The sequence below is a fragment of the Thermobia domestica genome, chromosome 4, assembly GCF_964235325.1.
Source record: "Thermobia domestica chromosome 4, izTheDome1.hap1.1, whole genome shotgun sequence".
In the NCBI taxonomy this organism is placed as follows: Eukaryota; Metazoa; Arthropoda; class Insecta; order Zygentoma; family Lepismatidae; genus Thermobia; species Thermobia domestica.
Genome location: NC_137457.1, coordinates 231,448,854 through 231,467,176, shown reverse-complemented (window position 1 = coordinate 231,467,176; position 18,323 = coordinate 231,448,854). Strand labels below are relative to the sequence as shown.

General features: G+C 35.4%; 1 protein-coding gene across 1 annotated transcript in view; it reads left to right on the top strand.

Moving 5' to 3' along the window:
- Positions 1-2,640: 2,640 nt before the first annotated feature.
- Positions 2,641-18,323, top strand: part of LOC145683055 (uncharacterized) — a 105,130-nt gene continuing 89,447 nt past the window's right edge. The window contains exon 1 of the mRNA XM_081754416.1: positions 2,641-2,849. Within this exon, the coding sequence (XP_081610542.1) occupies positions 2,641-2,849 (209 nt within the window). The remainder of the gene's footprint in view (positions 2,850-18,323) is intronic.

The following is an 18,323-nucleotide window of genomic DNA, read 5'->3' as shown; positions in this document are numbered from 1 at the left end:
AACAAAAAAAAAAAAAAAAAAGAATGAAAAATGCGAATCGTGTGAACTTCATGGTGACGTTTCCAGATATCAAACCAGCTGCAATAGTTTTATTTCCCCTTCACCTTTTAATCAAGGTGTCCCATGTTCAATTCTCGGTCGAACCACAACCCTTCTTTCATGCGTAAACCAAGTAACGGTTCGGATGTCAGTTTAAGCGAAAGTCTTCTCCTTGATAATCTCGATATTTCGTAAGGATGTTAAGCCTAAACATGAGAAACGAAATCAAATTGTATATTTCTGCATGCCTAAATGCCTGTTGTTTTATAAAGAAGCCAAGATTGCTTAAATATATTGATAGAAATTGGCAAAATTTATCGATTGCCAACGTAGCTTCCAACATTAGCTTGGATTGGACTTTCAATGATATCTACGTACTAAATTTGTAATTTAATACCTCAGTTTTAGCGTACTGATTATGATACGTTGACTTTTAAATTTTACATGCGAAGCAATAACAGGATTTTCCCGTTATTGTCTTACATTTCAAGTAATGACGGGATTTTCTCGATGGCTAGGGCGGGAGATTCTCAATTTAAGAAATTTACTGACCGGGCTTCTTTAAGCTTATGGGAGTTCTTCCGGCATAACCCCGTTGTTGCATAATAACACCAAGGCGAAACAAACTTATTTCTGTCAATATGTAATATAAATACATAAAGCAAAAAATCTAAATAAAAAAAGCCTGGATTAAACCAAAAAAGCCTGGTTTAAACATCCCCCAAAAAACGGGTTTTTGGCATTTTCAAAAACAACCATGGTTCTTGCCAACTCTGCTTACTTTTGTATATAGGAGGTTAAAAAGTTCTTATTATATACATTGGTTAATCCTGTGGAATTCATAATGTAAATATGTTGAAGAAAAATTGTTTGAAATATCTTTTCGAAATTCATGGTTTATTTTCGAGGTTTTATATTATTATCGACATCAACCACTAATTAAATGACTTTTTGTGTTATAGAGAAGCGAATCAAAGTCTGCTTTATCAATTTAAAGCAGAATTTTGAAAAAAGCCCAAAATTTCCCAAGCAAAAAAGCGAAGCAGAAAAAACCGAGTTTTTTTCAAAAAAGCCGGTTTTTTTCCGAGCCCTTGCATCTCTAATGAAAAGCATATCTTAAATGCAAAACTTGCAAGACTCTTGCAAGCAAGACCAAGACCAAGACCAAGACTGGGTGTGCAAGACCAAGACCAAGACCAAGAATTCCAGTGTAAGACCAAGACCAAGACTGGATGTGCAAGACCAAGACCAAGACCAAGACCAAGACCACCCCGGTCTTGGTCTTAGTCTTGCATTTGCTCATCACTAACTTCTACCTTATACTCTATAGCACAACCTTTTACTTCAACCTTACACTTGGAAGGATATCCTTCAACTTTATGAATACGGCCTAATGAGTAGATTAATCAAAGGTGTAGCTAAACTTTATCTTATTAAGAAATAACACAATAGATTTTTATAACTTCTTTGTTTTCGACATGACCATAAAATGAAGGGGTAGATAAGGTTTACTATTATAGAAAATGTTACGTCGTAATGGTGGCGTCGTGAGCTTTATTAGTACGTATGTAATAAAGACACACAATTTATAAAGATTATTTTATTGCAGTTATTTAAATTGTTTGGAGGGCCTGTATAGACATTTCTTCACTGTACCACAATTGTGTTATTGTTCTCTTTCGAATAAATTATTGCATTGTAAACACCGTTTTCTCATGTCAATAACAGTTCTAAGATATTAATGATCTTCTAATGAAATAATGCTTTACTCTTTACGAAAAGTCGCTGCAGATCATAGAGTCCGCACCGCAACTCTCTTGTTTTCCTCGTAAGAATGATTTAACCGGTTATGTACACATGCATCGTTTTAAAGGTGGAAGGGAGGATTTGTTTTGACGCGCATACAATAAACTTATTTTGTGTAAAAAAAAAAAAAAAAAAAAAAAAAAAAAAGCATTGGTAGAATATAATTTATTGTCATTAGGTTGTCAAAAACAAACTGATAGGTTAACGTTTAATTTACATGGACTAAGTTGGATAATTAAAAACAATTATACTGTATCACTTAAAAATATATACGCAACTTTGCTTATCAACTATATAAGCAAGCTGTATAAACGCAACCAAGGAAGTTCTGTCGCTTTTTTACCCATCACATTCGAACATCGATATGTCACCTAATACGTGCCTGGAAGATCAAATATAGTCCCCATCAGCATCGACGAACCTTCTGCCAACGTTCTGAAAGGACGTGGATTCCATCGCGGTAGAATTTGGTAGGCCGTGAAGCGAAGAAGGTATCAAGTACATTTTGCACCTCTACTAGGGATTTGAACTGGCGTTCTCTCAGCTGATTGTAGAAGGAATGGAACAGATGATAATCGAAACGGTGCAATGTCCAGGGAGTATGGAGGACGCAATAGTGTTTTCCATTAAACAGGTCATCCTAGCCACAGGATGCTTAGCGTTATCCTGTAACAGGAGAACCCCTTTGCAATTCAGAAGTGCTGGCTCCAGAGCTTTGAGTTTTTCTTGAACACGGGTCAGCTACTGATAGTACACAGTTGCTTTGATGCTCTGACCAACTGTTAGCAATTCCCTATGCACGATGCCACGAGCAGCCCACCAAACACAGGAATATCTTCTTCTGGTGTAGTGCTGCTGGTTTCGCCTGGTTTGGAAGCGGTTCATGGAATGCTAATCGATGATGACAGTGTCGTGGAGCTTCGTACAGAACCCACTTCTCACCATATGTCAATACCCTGTTCAGAAATGGCACCTTCCTCAGACGAGACAGCTAACAAACACAGGTGAAAGCATGCGTTACCTTTTGGTCAGGAGTCAAATCATGGGGGACCCAACTTGTAGTGCTTCCCAAGTTGATGGAGGTACTGCCGAATGGTTTCTCCACTCACACTGAATTGTAGTCTCAGTTCCTCACATGTGTGGCCACTGTTCGCCTCAATTGCTGCCTGAAGATCTTCATTTTGTACATGTTTTGGTTGGTCTTCCGGCACGTGGTGGGTCTTCCAGTGTTTCGTCACCGTCCTTAAACTTGTTAAACACTGCTGCATTGTCCACGTAGTCACGACACCCTCACCAAAGACCTGGCTTATCTTCCGCCCGACTGCGCCGGCGTTTGACCCCAGATTGTACTCGTATAGCACACACGCCCTTATGACGCTCTGTGCAGGTCCCATGTTCACTCTGTCCTTACGCAAGTTCAAGATGTAACTGAATTGCCACAACCAGGTAGTGTGTTGGTTGTACCCACACCAACAACTGGCCTTCGCCTTATCTCCATTCTCGTTCAACTCAAGGTGTGAGGACCAATTGAACACAGACCTCGAGGAAAAGAGACAGAACTTTTTTGTTTACCTTTATAACATTGTATTGTGAAGGTGTAGAAAGATCAATTTGAATTAATAAGATTTTTGTATTAGATAATGTTACTGATTTAGAATGTAAACAATATTAATGTATTCCATGTTAACATATAGATTTATGCTCTTTTTATGCTAATAATAACAATCACTTGAAAAAACAGGATATGTATTTCGAAATGCATAATAAGTATGTTATTGGTGGAAATATGAAAGATCAATAGCATTAATTAACACATACATTTTGATTTCGCTTTTGTTGGATTGTAAAGAATTGTAAAACAAACAATATACAAAACATTGTAAATATTTTTCTATTATTCTAAACTTATAGTTAATTTATTAGGTTGTAAAAATACATAATTTCGCTTAAATTAAACAATTAAAGTAAAATAATGAAAATTAAACAATTTGTAACAATGATGAAATTTCAAATTTGTAATTTTAAGTCAAAGAATTATTGTAAGCAACTAAGTATTACGTAATGTATGGATCATCTGGAACATATCCAGCTCAAAACTATTATTTAGTTAAAATATAACTTGTGACTAATCTTTACTTACATTAGACTTGTGACTAAGTTCTTGGTACTTAGGCCAATCTTCATCCTTAAGGTCCCCTACAACTATTTAAGATAAAAAAAAACTTCTTCCATAATAGGATCAGAGGCGAATGATTTAAAAATACAAGTTGCGTTTCCCCGTTGAATTGCTAAACTAAGTGTCTGTATTAAAAATTGTTGTTATTTAAAATATTTTTGTTACGTGAATAAATACAATTTTTGTATTATTCTTTAATTGTTTCTTTTAAAAATTAGGATTTTTGAAAATATTTTTGTGACTCGTCATCTTGATAAGCGTCAGTCCTTGTAATATATATATTTTACACTTTTTATTTCAAAATTATTTAGTTTCTTTTGCAATTGGTAATGTGAAGCTATCAATATAATAGCTTCAATGATTTTTATCAATGATCACTCCCACACGGCGTGAACCCATAGAATCACTTTGACTAAATAAGGTATGTAAGAAATTATTTCTTCGTGCTACATCAATTTTTACTTATAGGTTTATTGTCAGGCTTTGTGATCTTATATTTGATATAAAGATAAACGTGAAGTATTAAAAATTTTACCTGTTTCGCCTGAAATTTAAATATTCAATAGGCCTGTGAGATATTAATGTAGACATTATACGATAAGCAGCAGATCTACGATTCATTAGCAGTTTGTCTTGAAAATATAAATAAATTTAATTCATTATTACAACATTCTGCATTGTTTGAATTAAGTAGATCCATTATAAAAATACATCTCTAAGACGCTAAGTTTTAACAAACAAATAAACCAGTAAATAAAATGTTATTACTCGTATATGCACCGAAATAATGAGACGGAAATTTCCATGGATCTATTTTTTTTTTCTACATCGATATTTTCTTACACCAAAATTTTCTGGTTTCCTCTTCCGGTAATCATCATACTTAACCTCAACTGTCTCTTCAGTTACCATACACTTGTTTCCTATGAAATATAGTTCGACATGACGTAAGTTATCTAAACTAGTTGTCGCACTACATTGTACCCTTCAGTTCGCTGTGCACTATACATTATTATCATGCTCAATTAAAAGATTTAATTGGTTACACTTACTTTTCTTCTTTTTCACTTTGACCAACAAACTCCACACTATATTGAAGTTCAAATTTAAATGTGGTTAATCTTTGTTTGTTTTCAACGAACTTAAGAGTCTTCATCCCGGCGAAATTAAAATACCGCTAATTTTACAGTAATTATGTGATATCTTCAAATAGATAAAAGATCATTGAAATATGGAACAAGAGCGCTCTAGACAATATTATTTTGTGAGAGGTACCATTATCACAAGTCACCTAGTGGCTTTCCGTTTTCAGCCGTTTAGAAACGCGAAAATAAATGCCGATTTTCAAAATGGCTCGAAATCGAAAGCAGATAAATGAGTCGTGATAACGGTTTCTCACGTAAAATAGTATTGTCTACGGCGCTCTTGTTCCACATTTCGATTATCTTTTATCTTTCTGAAGATATCACGTAATTACTGTAAAATTAGCGGTATTTTAATTTCGTCGGGATGAAGACTCTTAAAATGTTCGTTACTGAATTCTCTATGTCTGTGTGTCTGTCTGTTATTTGCATTCTTTTCAATGTTAAGCCCTCCATTCTATAGAGCATCAAAAAGCTACCTGAGAAAGTGATGGAATTTTTCGCATCACTCTTACCGTTCCCGAGATATTGGCCAAAAAATGGCCGATTTCCGGAGATTTAAGGAGCCATATCTCTGGGACCATAAGTTATAGAGAGATAATATTAGTGTTGATCAATACCTAAGAAGATGGTGAACATTTTGGTACCAAATAGTAACCAGTGGCCACCAGTTAATATCGGTACCAAAATGTTTACCATCCTCTTAGGTATTGATCAACACCAACATCATCTCTCTATGACTTACCGTTCCCGACTTATTGGCCAAAAAATAGTTCCGATTTCGGGAAATTTAAGGAGCCATATTTCGGGAATTGTAAGTTATAGAGAGATCATATTGGTGTTGATCAATACCTAAGAGTATGGTGAACATTTTGGTACCAAATAGTAATAGTAATCACTGGACAACTGGCTACTGACCAACTGCCCATCGTTCCCCAGATATTGGGAAAAAAATCGAATTTCGGGAGATTTAAGGAGCCATGTCTAGGGAACCGTAAGTCATAGAGAGATGATATTTTGCGAATTTTTGCGAGAAACAGAAGAAGGTGCCGATAAAAAAATTTACTTTTACATATAGGAACAATCACAGTTATCCTTCCGGCTCCATCTCTCCATTCTTTTTAACCCCTTCAGTGTGGGTGGCGAGTTAACTCGTGTCTTCAAAACGCACCTGCTGTGCGGATGGCGTATATATACGCTTTCATTTTGCTTTGGCTATTTTGTATTGCGTATGGCGAATATACTTGCCCATAGTATGAGTAATGTTATTCCCGACAATATTTAGCGGGTTTGCGCTCACCTAGGAACCCCAAGAGACCACACAGAAAAATTGGGCTTGATCTGTTGAGGCATTCCTAAATTTTGTGTAACCTAACCATATGATGATGATGATGATAATCATAAATACGACAATGATAAGTTATAGTAGCTAATTAGAAACAACAAACATCATAATGCCGAAATTTCTTTGTGATTGCTTGAGATGTTCAAAAGTTATTAAAGGGTAACAAATTCCAAAGTTCTAGAAAAAAGAACTACACTTTTTTACAGCGGCTCGCATCTGAAAATTACGCATTGAAGGGGTTAAACTCATTCTGGCAATGTTCCTGGAGCATTCTCAACTGGTTTAATAATAAAATAAAACAATACAGTTTCTAAGTGCAATTCAATCATCACAATAGTTTTAAATAGTTAAATTGAAAGTGCACTTTAATATCCGGTAGCGCAAGTAGCGACATCTATTAGCCTGACTGTGTGTAAGCTTTCTCGGGGTTCTCCCATTTGCTCTTACTTTCTTTATTCCACTATTTCATTCATTCTGGTCACCACTGTCTCCATTATGCTACAGGGCGTAACCAATGGGACGAAAAAATGAAAGATATCATTTTATTTTTAGTAACAACAAGCCTACTAAATCTTCTTATTTGGAGCTATATATGGGTATTGTACGTTAGATGGTATCTAATCTACATTGCTAATCAAACAACCTATCATATTGAACACAACGATTGGTCCAGCAGAAGGGTAGAAAATGTCGAAGGTTATTAATAATGCTTTGAGTGGTCTTAGCGCAAGCCTTTAAGAGACCTTTTTTTAAAACGTATCTAGTAAAATAACAGTGATGAAATATTTGAATTGTGAAGATATTTCAATCTAGAGGGAATTCATGCAAATGAGTAAATTAAAAGTTGCTTTTAGATTTTTTTCCCCTTCTTGTTGATTTCATTTGAAATCTCTTTCAATCTCCATCATAGCCTGCTGAAAACTTTTGTTCCGAGACAGACTATTATAACTTCATCTATCTATCCAGTGCCTCAGGATGAACTTCAATACATACTCTTGTGTGTGTGTTCGCTGTTTCTGTTATATAAACTTTTCATCGTTTTCTTTTTTCCCTACAAGAGAAAAAGGTTCCACCGTCCTTTGCCGTCAAAAACCTCATTTAGCGACATGATAAGGTTTTTGTTAGTCAAACATAGAGATAGGCATTTTGCGAAACGCTTGCTGGCAAAGAGAGAAACTAGCGTCCGCTTACGAACGTTTTGTCGGCCTTTCTTTTGTCGTTAATACGATTTTGCTCGAGATTCGATACCAAAAGGCAATTTTCGTGTGCCACATATATATACATGCATATACATTTACGTATACAAAGTTTTACTCGTTCACCCAAACCCCGATCTCTCTTGACTTTGGTCCGCCTCTAGCTGCTTCTGGCTCATCAATTTGCAATGGTTTCCGAATAGCTTCCGGGCTCTCACCTTTTGAAAATGGTTACAGAGATTTGGTTGGGGGAACTCTGATATTCAGTTCTGCTGCCTTTTTGCTTCTCTCTCTCTCTCTCTTCCTCTCTTTCTCTTTCTCTCTGTATATATTATGTGCCTTCCCCTTTCTCTTTCCATTCTGCTCCTACGCAAATTGGATTTCCTATGAGTGCAGATTGTCTTTGAATAAGGTTGACACGAGCGATGCCGGGAGCCAATAACGTCCGACCTCTACAGAGCTAAAAGCTTGATGAAAACATCGACTTTTCCGGCCAGCGGAAGGCTCAGCAAGAAGTCAGAGAAGTCATCAACAAGGACTTCTTCATCAACTGCTTTTAGATATAAAGACGTAAGGTACTTACTGCCTTTGCTTCTAAATCTATTTCTTCCTTTGGTCTCCCACTTTCTTCTTTGGTAATTTAATCCTAAATGATGCATTCAAAGATATCAATAATCAACAAATTAGTCTGTAGAATGGAAGGAATAAGAGAAGTCAGGTGCAGTGTTGGCATTTCTTGGTATAATAACTTCTTACCTACGTTTACATTGAACGAGTATTATCAATCTACTTGTTTAAACGAAAAATTACATAAAACCTTCCTCACGTATCTAGTGGGTAGCCCGCGTCCTTGGTGCACCGAGCCCAGGTTTGATTTCCAGTGAGAAATCATTGAAATTTACGGTTGTTCAGATTCCACATTAAACTGTAGGTCCACGTTTCATAAAGCCTCGGTGCAGAGAAATAACGCTAATCTTGAAAAAACAACTATTAAAATTATATATTTTATTATTACTGTTAATACTATCTCTCATTCACATAAAAAAAATATTAGTTACAAAATGTTAAACGTTTTCCAGAGAATATCAAAATAAGACTGGCTGATTGTTTTGGAGTTAAATGCTTTTTCTTTTTATAGCACCAAGGCTATTTGAGAAATGCACTGTTGCCCACGAGACATGACAAGAAGGTTTTGCCATTTCCTTTCGTAAATTTTGATGAAGTCTCCTCTCAACTTTCGAGGGATTGATTCTTGTCCAGTCTAGTTTCTCGAAAGCCTTCCTCATCTCCATTCTTTTATTTTAAAAAAAAAACAACTTAAAAAGCATTTTTCACCCCCATCTCATTTTATATATTTTTGTAAGCAGTATTGATAGAATTTTGCATTTAGTATTAGGAATATTAAATTTAATATAGGAATAACCGTTAAATAATCGGAATTAGAAAAAAGTATACAATCCATCCAGGTTTCATGATAAATATTCATAGTTAAACGAACATACTTGTTGTTCACAGGAAACTAACAGTAGCTGATTTTAACAAAGCAAATTTTCAGAATATACTGTATATCAAAGTAAAGACATTGACCAAACTTCTGTCTTTTTACAAGTATAAGTAATGTACTTTTAACATTGAAATATTTTTTAAATAAAAAAAATTCGTTATAATTTGACAAGTACAAAACATTTAATATCACACAAATAGTTAACACAGCTTAATAGTTAAGTAGTATTACATAAACACAATGGTTAAAACCTAAGCTAGTATATCATGTAATGACATATGATGACAGTTCGAATTCGGATAATCATTATTTTTTTTAATCTAAGTATTTATAAGAAGAAATTTATTATTCTAAATGCAGTATTTGAATTGAGATCGTCAAATTATACAGGAAGTAGAGCACTATTATAATGTATTAATTTGCAACATCTACATTTAAAGTGTGTTTATAATTGGAGTATCAGATTGGTGCGAATGAAATGTCCATTTTGATATGTTGTTGGGAAACATACCTGAGAAACACAACAAAGGATGGACTTAAGTCACGCGACAGGTATAACAAACTCCATAAATATCCAGCAAATAGGTTGGGTTACGCAAACAATTAGGAGTCAGTGCATTATTGAACACGATCTATCAAAGTTTACCATGAAAAACGCATAAGGGCAAAGGATTTGTTTTTACGATTTCAAATTGGTCATTCTGCAGCCTCAAAAAATTATTAACGGCGTGTTTGAGTGATGCTTACATCATTCGTCGTTGGTTTGTCAAGTTTCCTTTCGGTGAAAAAGCATTGCAAAACGAACCCCGTGGGAATTGACCAAAATTATGTTCGGATGAGCTTCTGAGGGACATTGTGGAAGCAGACCCTTGGAAAAATGTTCGTGACATTGCAGACAAGTAAAGCGGCCCATACACGTAAACACATGCCTGAAGAAACAGCCCGACTTGTATGAAAAATGATAAAACCACAGGCAAGTTGATCGTGTATGGCCTCGTTCATTCATGTTGAAAGTTTTCAAAATCTTCTGAAAACATGTTTGATGTTTTTGCCGTTCTGCATGCATGTTTACCGTGTATGGGCTCGTTCATGCAAGGTGGCTGTTTTATATTTAGGTCCGCCAATCACGACAGCGGAAGAAATCACGTGAGTCTCTCCTCCGTCGCATGCCAAGGTCGTGCAGTTGCAGAAAGAAAAAGCACGCGTTTCCTCGTCCTCCACATTTCTCAAACTACTTTCAGTAAGTTGGACAGCATGTTGGTACGTGTGTGGGCAAAAAATTCTTTCAAGATGCATGATGAAAGAAACCTTTCATACATGTTGGTAATGCAAGTGCGTGCGTCTATGGAGCGCTTAAGACATACAAGACCTCTGTTTTTCGAAAGCTCTGTACAATCGGTAAAGTGTAAAATTTGGACTCGTCGGCATCAGGTAAGATGAGCTGACACCAATCAACAAGTTTTGCCGTCAAGAGGCGAGCGGTTCTCTGAGTGTAAGGAATAATAGGAAAAGTTTCCTGTAAATTTGAATTTTGATATTTTGATTAAAAATGAATCTGCTACTATAATCATGAACGGTTACTCCGATGGTTGGATATTGATCAAAGTGCAAGATTGTATACAAAGGACTGAGATGTTTCTGGTGTGTGATCCATGATGGAGTTGATCAATCTTATTTCTCCATCAAAGCGAAACCATCATTGTAGATAGTTACGGTGATGAACTCCATAAAATTCACTGTAGATTTACCCGCAGGCACTCAAAAATGCTTAAAAGACATTGCGTCCTATGTTGCACGATAATGCACGCGAAAATGTCACTCAAAGCATCAATATGACGCATCAGGATTTATTAAGGGCAAAATAGCATATTTATCATAAGTAGAACACATTTTTGGGACTTTTTTGCTTGTGTTTTTGTGTGTTGCACGTTTATCTGCGTGGAGAAGTAAAGTAGTGCAGTAAACGAAGCTCAAATTTTAATGAAGAAAGGAACAAATTAATAACAAACTGAAAATTGGTACAGATGTTGGGAATGATGTTCTAAACAACATACTAAAAGTAACCTGAAATCCCAGGTGACCTTCGCCGCCATATTGGAAAATGGCGGCTGGAAGTGTCAAATTTAAAATACACATATAAAAATAGCAATATCTTTGCTATGGATGAACATAAAGAGATAAACTTACTGTCGTTTTATAGAACATAGATAACACAATATTTTTTACAAAGAAACATTTTTTCATACAACGCATACTTTTACAAATATTTAGCTCTAAATTCTAAAATTCCGAAAACTAAAGTCAAACTGATTTACAATTTTATTGAACTTAGGAAGTAAATATTAAGTTAAAATTTGACATAGATGTTGATAAAGATTATTTAAATGACATACTAAAATCCCACAACTTCTTCGTTAGCCATATTGGAAAATGTCAAAATGTCCGAAGTAATTGAAAGATAATATTTTGTTAAGTGAAATACAAAATCTGGACCGGGCTAAATATTTGAGAAACTGTAAATCCCGTCTATCCGAAGTCAATTACGACCAATGGTGGTGCAAGGGGGAAACATTATGACGTGTTTAAGGTTGTCCTCCGTCATCTTAGTGACCGCCATCTTGGAATCAACTTGTTTATTTTAAATGACAACATGGTCATGTAACATATTAAACAACATTCTCGTTCGAAGAGAAACCCAATGGTAAGATTATTTTTCCAAAACCTGCATCAGTTTTGAAGTTGTGAATAGATTTAGGATATGTTATATGTGAAATGCTGTGAAATGTGCTGTGCAATGTTTCGAATTGAAAGATACAGTAAAAAACAAGCTTTATAACATCTCACATTACGTATTCTTTAATAACCTGGAAACGAGAGAGCTAACACACCTGACACAATTACAATCACATGACATGTTCAGCATGCCCACCGTTCTGTTCTATGCATTTCGTTAACCGTGAGACCCAGTGTTTGTGCACTCTGCGAAGCATGGCTGGTGATATTTATTCATAGACCGTAATGATTCTCCTTTTCAGGTAGCCAATGTCAATAATTTTACACTTTTAGACAATAGCTTTAAAGTGTCTTTAAAGAAAGAAATCGAGAGGAGGTAGGTCGGGGGACCTTGCTGGCCACTCAACTTGTCCATGCCGATCTAACCAACAACCGGGAAAGTGTTCATTGAAAAATCGATTACATTACCACCATAATGCGGCTGTGCCCATCTTGTTGTCAATATTGACGAAATCACCCTTCCTTTTCCAACAAAAGTGGCATAACAGTGTTTTCAAGCATGTTTCCATATTGTGCAGCATCCCAGGTCCCATCAATGAAAACAGATCTAATGTGTTTTCGCCCCATATTACTAATGTCCGGAATTGTATGTAATTACATATTTTTTCCTTCATATATAGGTTCGTCAAATTCTTAAATGTTTGTGATTCACACCTGTAGGGTGCTTCAACTCAAGTTTCATATTACATATTTTACATATTTTGACCAATATTACAGATTTCTATGGTTTCTACATATCTTTTTACATAAAACTGTCTTAAAATTTTGAGTTTACTGAAATTTTAATTTAAAATACAAAAATAAATAAATAAATAAATAAATAAATAAATAAATAAATAAACTCTCCAACTGTGCAAGGCTTGCATCTAGATTCAATTTTGTCATGTTTATCTTTTCGTTTATTTACGAAAAGAGAAATAAATATACTTCTCTTTTTTTATTTGTCAAACCATGCTACTCACGAAACTCCATTGGTCTATCTAAATCATCCTCTGAGAGTTTTTGTTTCACCTTTAATTTTTAAGGGTGTCACTTTTCCCTTTTTAATATTCTTTGAACATTTTTGACACCAACATTATGTTCACTTGATAGTCGTCGCACAGTCTTCATAGGGCTTTTCACCAATACACCCCAACACAGCTGCTGATATGTCTGGATCAGTTGCATTTCGTGGTCGTCTTGATCGTAAATCATCAACATTTCCCGTTGCCTTCAATTTACGGATTAGTTTTCGTACAGCACTGTCTGTCACCGGCTCGCGATTAGGATGTCGCTCTTTGAAGACGGATGTTATTACTGAACTGCATCATGCAGCCAAAAGGAAACTTTCGATTCTTTCCTCTCGAGTTAGCACCCTGTCCTACTTACAAGAAAAAAGAAAAAGAAACAATAGGTTCCCGTCTATACAATGTTCCACATATAGCAAAATTTAAGTCTAAATGATAACATATTCTAGCTTAAATCAATTTACAACTTCAAAACCGTTGCAGATTTTGAACAAAAAAAAAAAAAAAACTTTACCATAGAATTTCTCGGTATTGGGCAAATATTCGGTACAGGGCTAATACAAATTTTAATTAGACATGCATCAAAGATGCAAGATACAGGTAAGGTAATGGTGTGGTGTGGAATATGGGGCGAAAACTTATTGGACCTGTTTTAATTGATGGGACCTGGGATGCTGCACAATATGGAAACATGCTTGAAAACACTGTTATGCCACTTTTGTTGGAAAAGGAAGGGTGATTTCGTCAATATTGACAACAAGATGGGCACAGCCGCATTATGGTAGTAATGTAATCGATTTTTCAATGAACACTTTCCCGGTTGTTGGTTAGATCGGCATGGACAAGTTGAGTGGCCAGCAAGGTCCCCCGACCTACCTCCTCTCGATTTCTTTCTTTAAAGACACTTTAAAGCTATTGTCTAAAAGTGTAAAATTATTGACATTGGCTACCTGAAAAGGAGAATCATTACGGTCTATGAATAAATATCACCAGCCATGCTTCGCAGAGTGCACAAACACTGGGTCTCACGGTTAACGAAATGCATAGAACAGAACGGTGGGCATGCTGAACATGTCATGTGATTGTAATTGTGTCAGGTGTGTTAGCTCTCTCGTTTCCAGGTTATTAAAGAATACGTAATGTGAGATGTTATAAAGCTTGTTTTTTACTGTATCTTTCAATTCGAAACATTGCACAGCACATTTCACAGCATTTCACATATAACATATCCTAAATCTATTCACAACTTCAAAACTGATGCAGGTTTTGGAAAAATAATCTTACCATTGGGTTTCTCTTCGAACGAGAATGTTGTTTAATATGTTACATGACCATGTTGTCATTTAAAATAAACAAGTTGATTCCAAGATGGCGGTCACTAAGATGACGGAGGACAACCTTAAACACGTCATAATGTTTCCTCCTTGCACCACCATTGGTCGTAATTGACTTCGGATAGACGGGATTTACAGTTTCTCAAATATTTAGCCCGGTCCAGATTTTGTATTTCACTTAACAAAATATTATCTTTCAATTACTTCGGACATTTTGACATTTTCCAATATGGCGGCGAAGGTCACCTGGCATTTCAGGGGACTTTTAGTATGTTGTTTAGAACATCGTTCCCAACATCTCTAACAGTTTTAAGCTTGTTACTAATTTGTCCTTACTTTTTGCTAATTTGAGTGTACTAAAGCACAACATATCGGAAGTTGAGAGTTTTTGTTTCTTTCATGCGTTCCATTTATTAAAAAAAGAAAAAGAAAAAGAGAAAGAAAGAAAGAAAGAAAGAAAGAAAATCAGGCGCTCCTGACCACCTAATAATTTGCTAGCTAAGTAGTGACAATGTTAAAGGGGTAATTGGTGCTTCGGACGCCCCCCGGTGGTATCATCTGCTCCCTCCTTCCCCAGGCATGTTTTATTTTAAGGTAGGTCAAGTAATATAAAGCAACTATTTTCAGTACATACAAAAAAAAAAAATAGCTGCCCTAAAAAGAATACCTTCCTTTGTATGAAATTGAAGTAGCATCGTCACTATCAACTGAGTCATTTTGTTAGACATAAGATTATTTGAGAATTATGTTACCGTATACACTTAGGCCTGTATCAACGTTTCGATTTTGTTGTCTACTATCGAAATTTATGATCCATTGTCTAAATTTATGATCTAGACGAATTTGTTTTTACAATGAAGTGGTAATTTTCAAACGTAGCGATTTTAAGCCTGTGTAAAAGATTTAACCAAATAATAATAATTTCTATTACAGGGCTTATATGTCTAATAGAGCATACCCTACTACATATATTATCATTATTTTACAGGGTCGATTTTCATGTCCATCTTTTTGAAGACGAATAGGCCTAGAAAAAGCAGACACAAGATATTCCATCCAACTCTTTTCAACGGAAAGTCTACCACTGAAATAACCGGAACCCCTCTTTCTTGTATTGGAATTTTATTGGAGAAAGACTTGGCATTACGGAAATGTAGATGTTAACTTCCTGCTGGTTGAATGAATAATCATTGTCTTCAGGGTACTATGCACGCGTATTGTATGTTTGTGCTTCTATATTATTTATGTATGTGTGTGTGTGAATGAAGGCTGACCTGACGAGAGCATTTGAGATTTGATTACCATAACCGGTTGTTAGTACCACGCGACTTGAAACTTTTTTCTTATTTTCTTCTAGAACGTATATTCTCTTTGAGGAAGTGAGGCGTGGGTGGGAGGTTGAAGTCAGGTTCTTCACCGACAGGTGGCATTAGTACACAAGTAAAAGGATCGTGATCAGACCGACCCTCCTGAAATTCCAATGGATGGAAACAGCAAATGCTGGAAAATCAGTCAGCTGTTCAACAGAAATGTGTAGAATTTACTCAGCTTACCTGGGCATTTTCCCTTACTCATGCGTGTGAGATCCTTGACCCTTAGAACATATCATAGTTGTTCAAATGTAGAATTAAATCTGACATCACAGAATGTCGTATTAGAGTAGGGAACAGTGAAATATCTTGGTAACGGACACCGATAGAACATGGTTATTTGTCCGTAAATGAGATATATCTGTTACAGAAAGGTTATACAAATTTATAGTATTCACAGCTCATGTGGTAATTATATGTAGTATACCGAAAATATATTAGTTATAAATGTAAATATATGCTAATATCGTAATGCTATACTCAATGAAGAGTTGTAAATAGAAGAAAAACCGGTATGATAAAAAAAACAACACATTTTTTAGAAAAACTTCACGAGTCATCGTTTTTTCTAAGACAAGTTTTTCTTTTCTTTCAGACAAATGTAAAAAAAAAAAAAAAAAAAAAAAAAAAAAAGGTCTCTAAAAGCAAATAGAGAACAAAATGGTACTTAGAATGTCCTGAGATTAGCTTCTAATGTAAATTTACATTTAAAATAGTAATAAAATCTGAACTTAACGCCCTCCATATTTTGTGAACCGTCATTTACGGCTATGGAAAAAATTCCTGTTCAAGTGCGTCACTTGCAACCATTGATGGTTATTTGTAAAAATACCTAAAATAGACACGTTATTTCCGCTCATGCTCAACTGTTAAGTTCAGTTTGATTCCATTCGATTCGTTCTGAATCCACCTCTATTGGTTCATTTTTCTTTTCAATAAGAATTAAAACATTCCATTATAAGGAGTATTAAAATATCTATGTAGAAGAATTCTGCATTTCTCTCGATCCACCATAATATACAATGTATGATGGTTTACTGCTCAAGTATAAATGTTCCTTGTAACATTAGTTTTACAGCAAAAAAAAAAAAAAATCTAATGAGTTGTATACTATTGCACTAGACTACTTATTATGTAATTTGAATATAAGAGCAAAGATTACTCTAGACTTTGTTTTCTTTGTTTGATAACTCTACTACTATACGTATTGTATGTCAACTTATATTCAGTAAGTTTTTTCGTGTGTTTCACTTCTGTCATTTTATGAATTTCATAACTATTAATTACAAAATATAATAAATATTTCCCTTATGTGTGTTACTACCAATGGAACAAGTAAATGATATTTGAATTTCAGAATTAATGTGCGTATCATTTATTAGCGGAAAGCAATTTAAAAAATTATACTTAAATTATAGGAAAGTTCTGATGAAAGCTCTGAAGTAAAATGAAGAGATATTGGACCAACTACAACAAATATTCGTTGATATAAAAAAAATCTAGCTTTAGTGAATTAGAAGCAAGCTTTTTTGTGTGTGTGTGAGCAACAATTTTGTAGTATTTTATACCCGTGATAAGATTGTTATGAGCAAACTGTATGATTTTATGTCAACTCTGACTGTTTCAAGATTTCAAAGTATACTAGGGCAGTTTTTTTAAACTGCGTTAAGGCATCAGAAGAGAAGCATGTGATATGAAGAAACATGAATAAGCCAAATATAACACATCCTCCATACCCAAAGACAAACATCATGCCCTTCAAGTGTTATGGTATAACGAGCGTCTGAACATACCGAGTTGAATCGAAGCGCCCGCCAAGGGTGATACAATTTGATTTTTCCAGACAGAATAACATAATACATCTGAAATTCACCGTCGAATATAACAGGTTATGGCAGGAAGTGACTGCTGTGTGTACAATAGCTACAAAGCGTTTAAAGATAAGTTTAAAGATTTAACGACACATACTACGGGAGTAGCCAAGGGTGGAAATCTGTGTCGAAAGACGATCTTGATGAACATGTGAATCATGTGGCTCGTGCAAGGGGTAGAATATGATCCCTGAACTGTCTGATCTTAAGATTTCAAAGAACTCAGTAGCTGCTTGGAGAAATCGAATTAGAGTCATTGGGGGTGTAGTCGGTAGTCGGGTGAAGTCGGTAGTGTGTAAGGTATAACGAACTGACAACATCGTGTTGAGGCGAGTGAAGGAAGAAAGGTTTGTTTTCGAAACAGTTAGTCATGCTGTATGAGCGAGGGTGAGAAGAAGGAAATTGGATCGCAGAACGAGCATACCACGAGACTCCTTTGTGTGGAAGGTGAGTCACTCATGCCGTTTATTCTTGCTATTATAAATTTCGTTCTGGAGAACCTAAGGTGTATAATGAGCTGCACGTGTAGTTTTGACTTGCGCATTTTTTCGTGAGGTAAGATAAGGTTTCTGTGTAGAGAGTACATAGTTGTTGTCTTGATGTTTATGAACTAATAGTAATTTGGCAGAGAAACAACGGGGTAACCTATGTGGGGCGAAGTCGGTACTGTTGTGTGGGGTGAAGTCGGTACGTCTTTTCCATGCTTGTAAAATGAACATTCAGCATGAAAATAAATACAA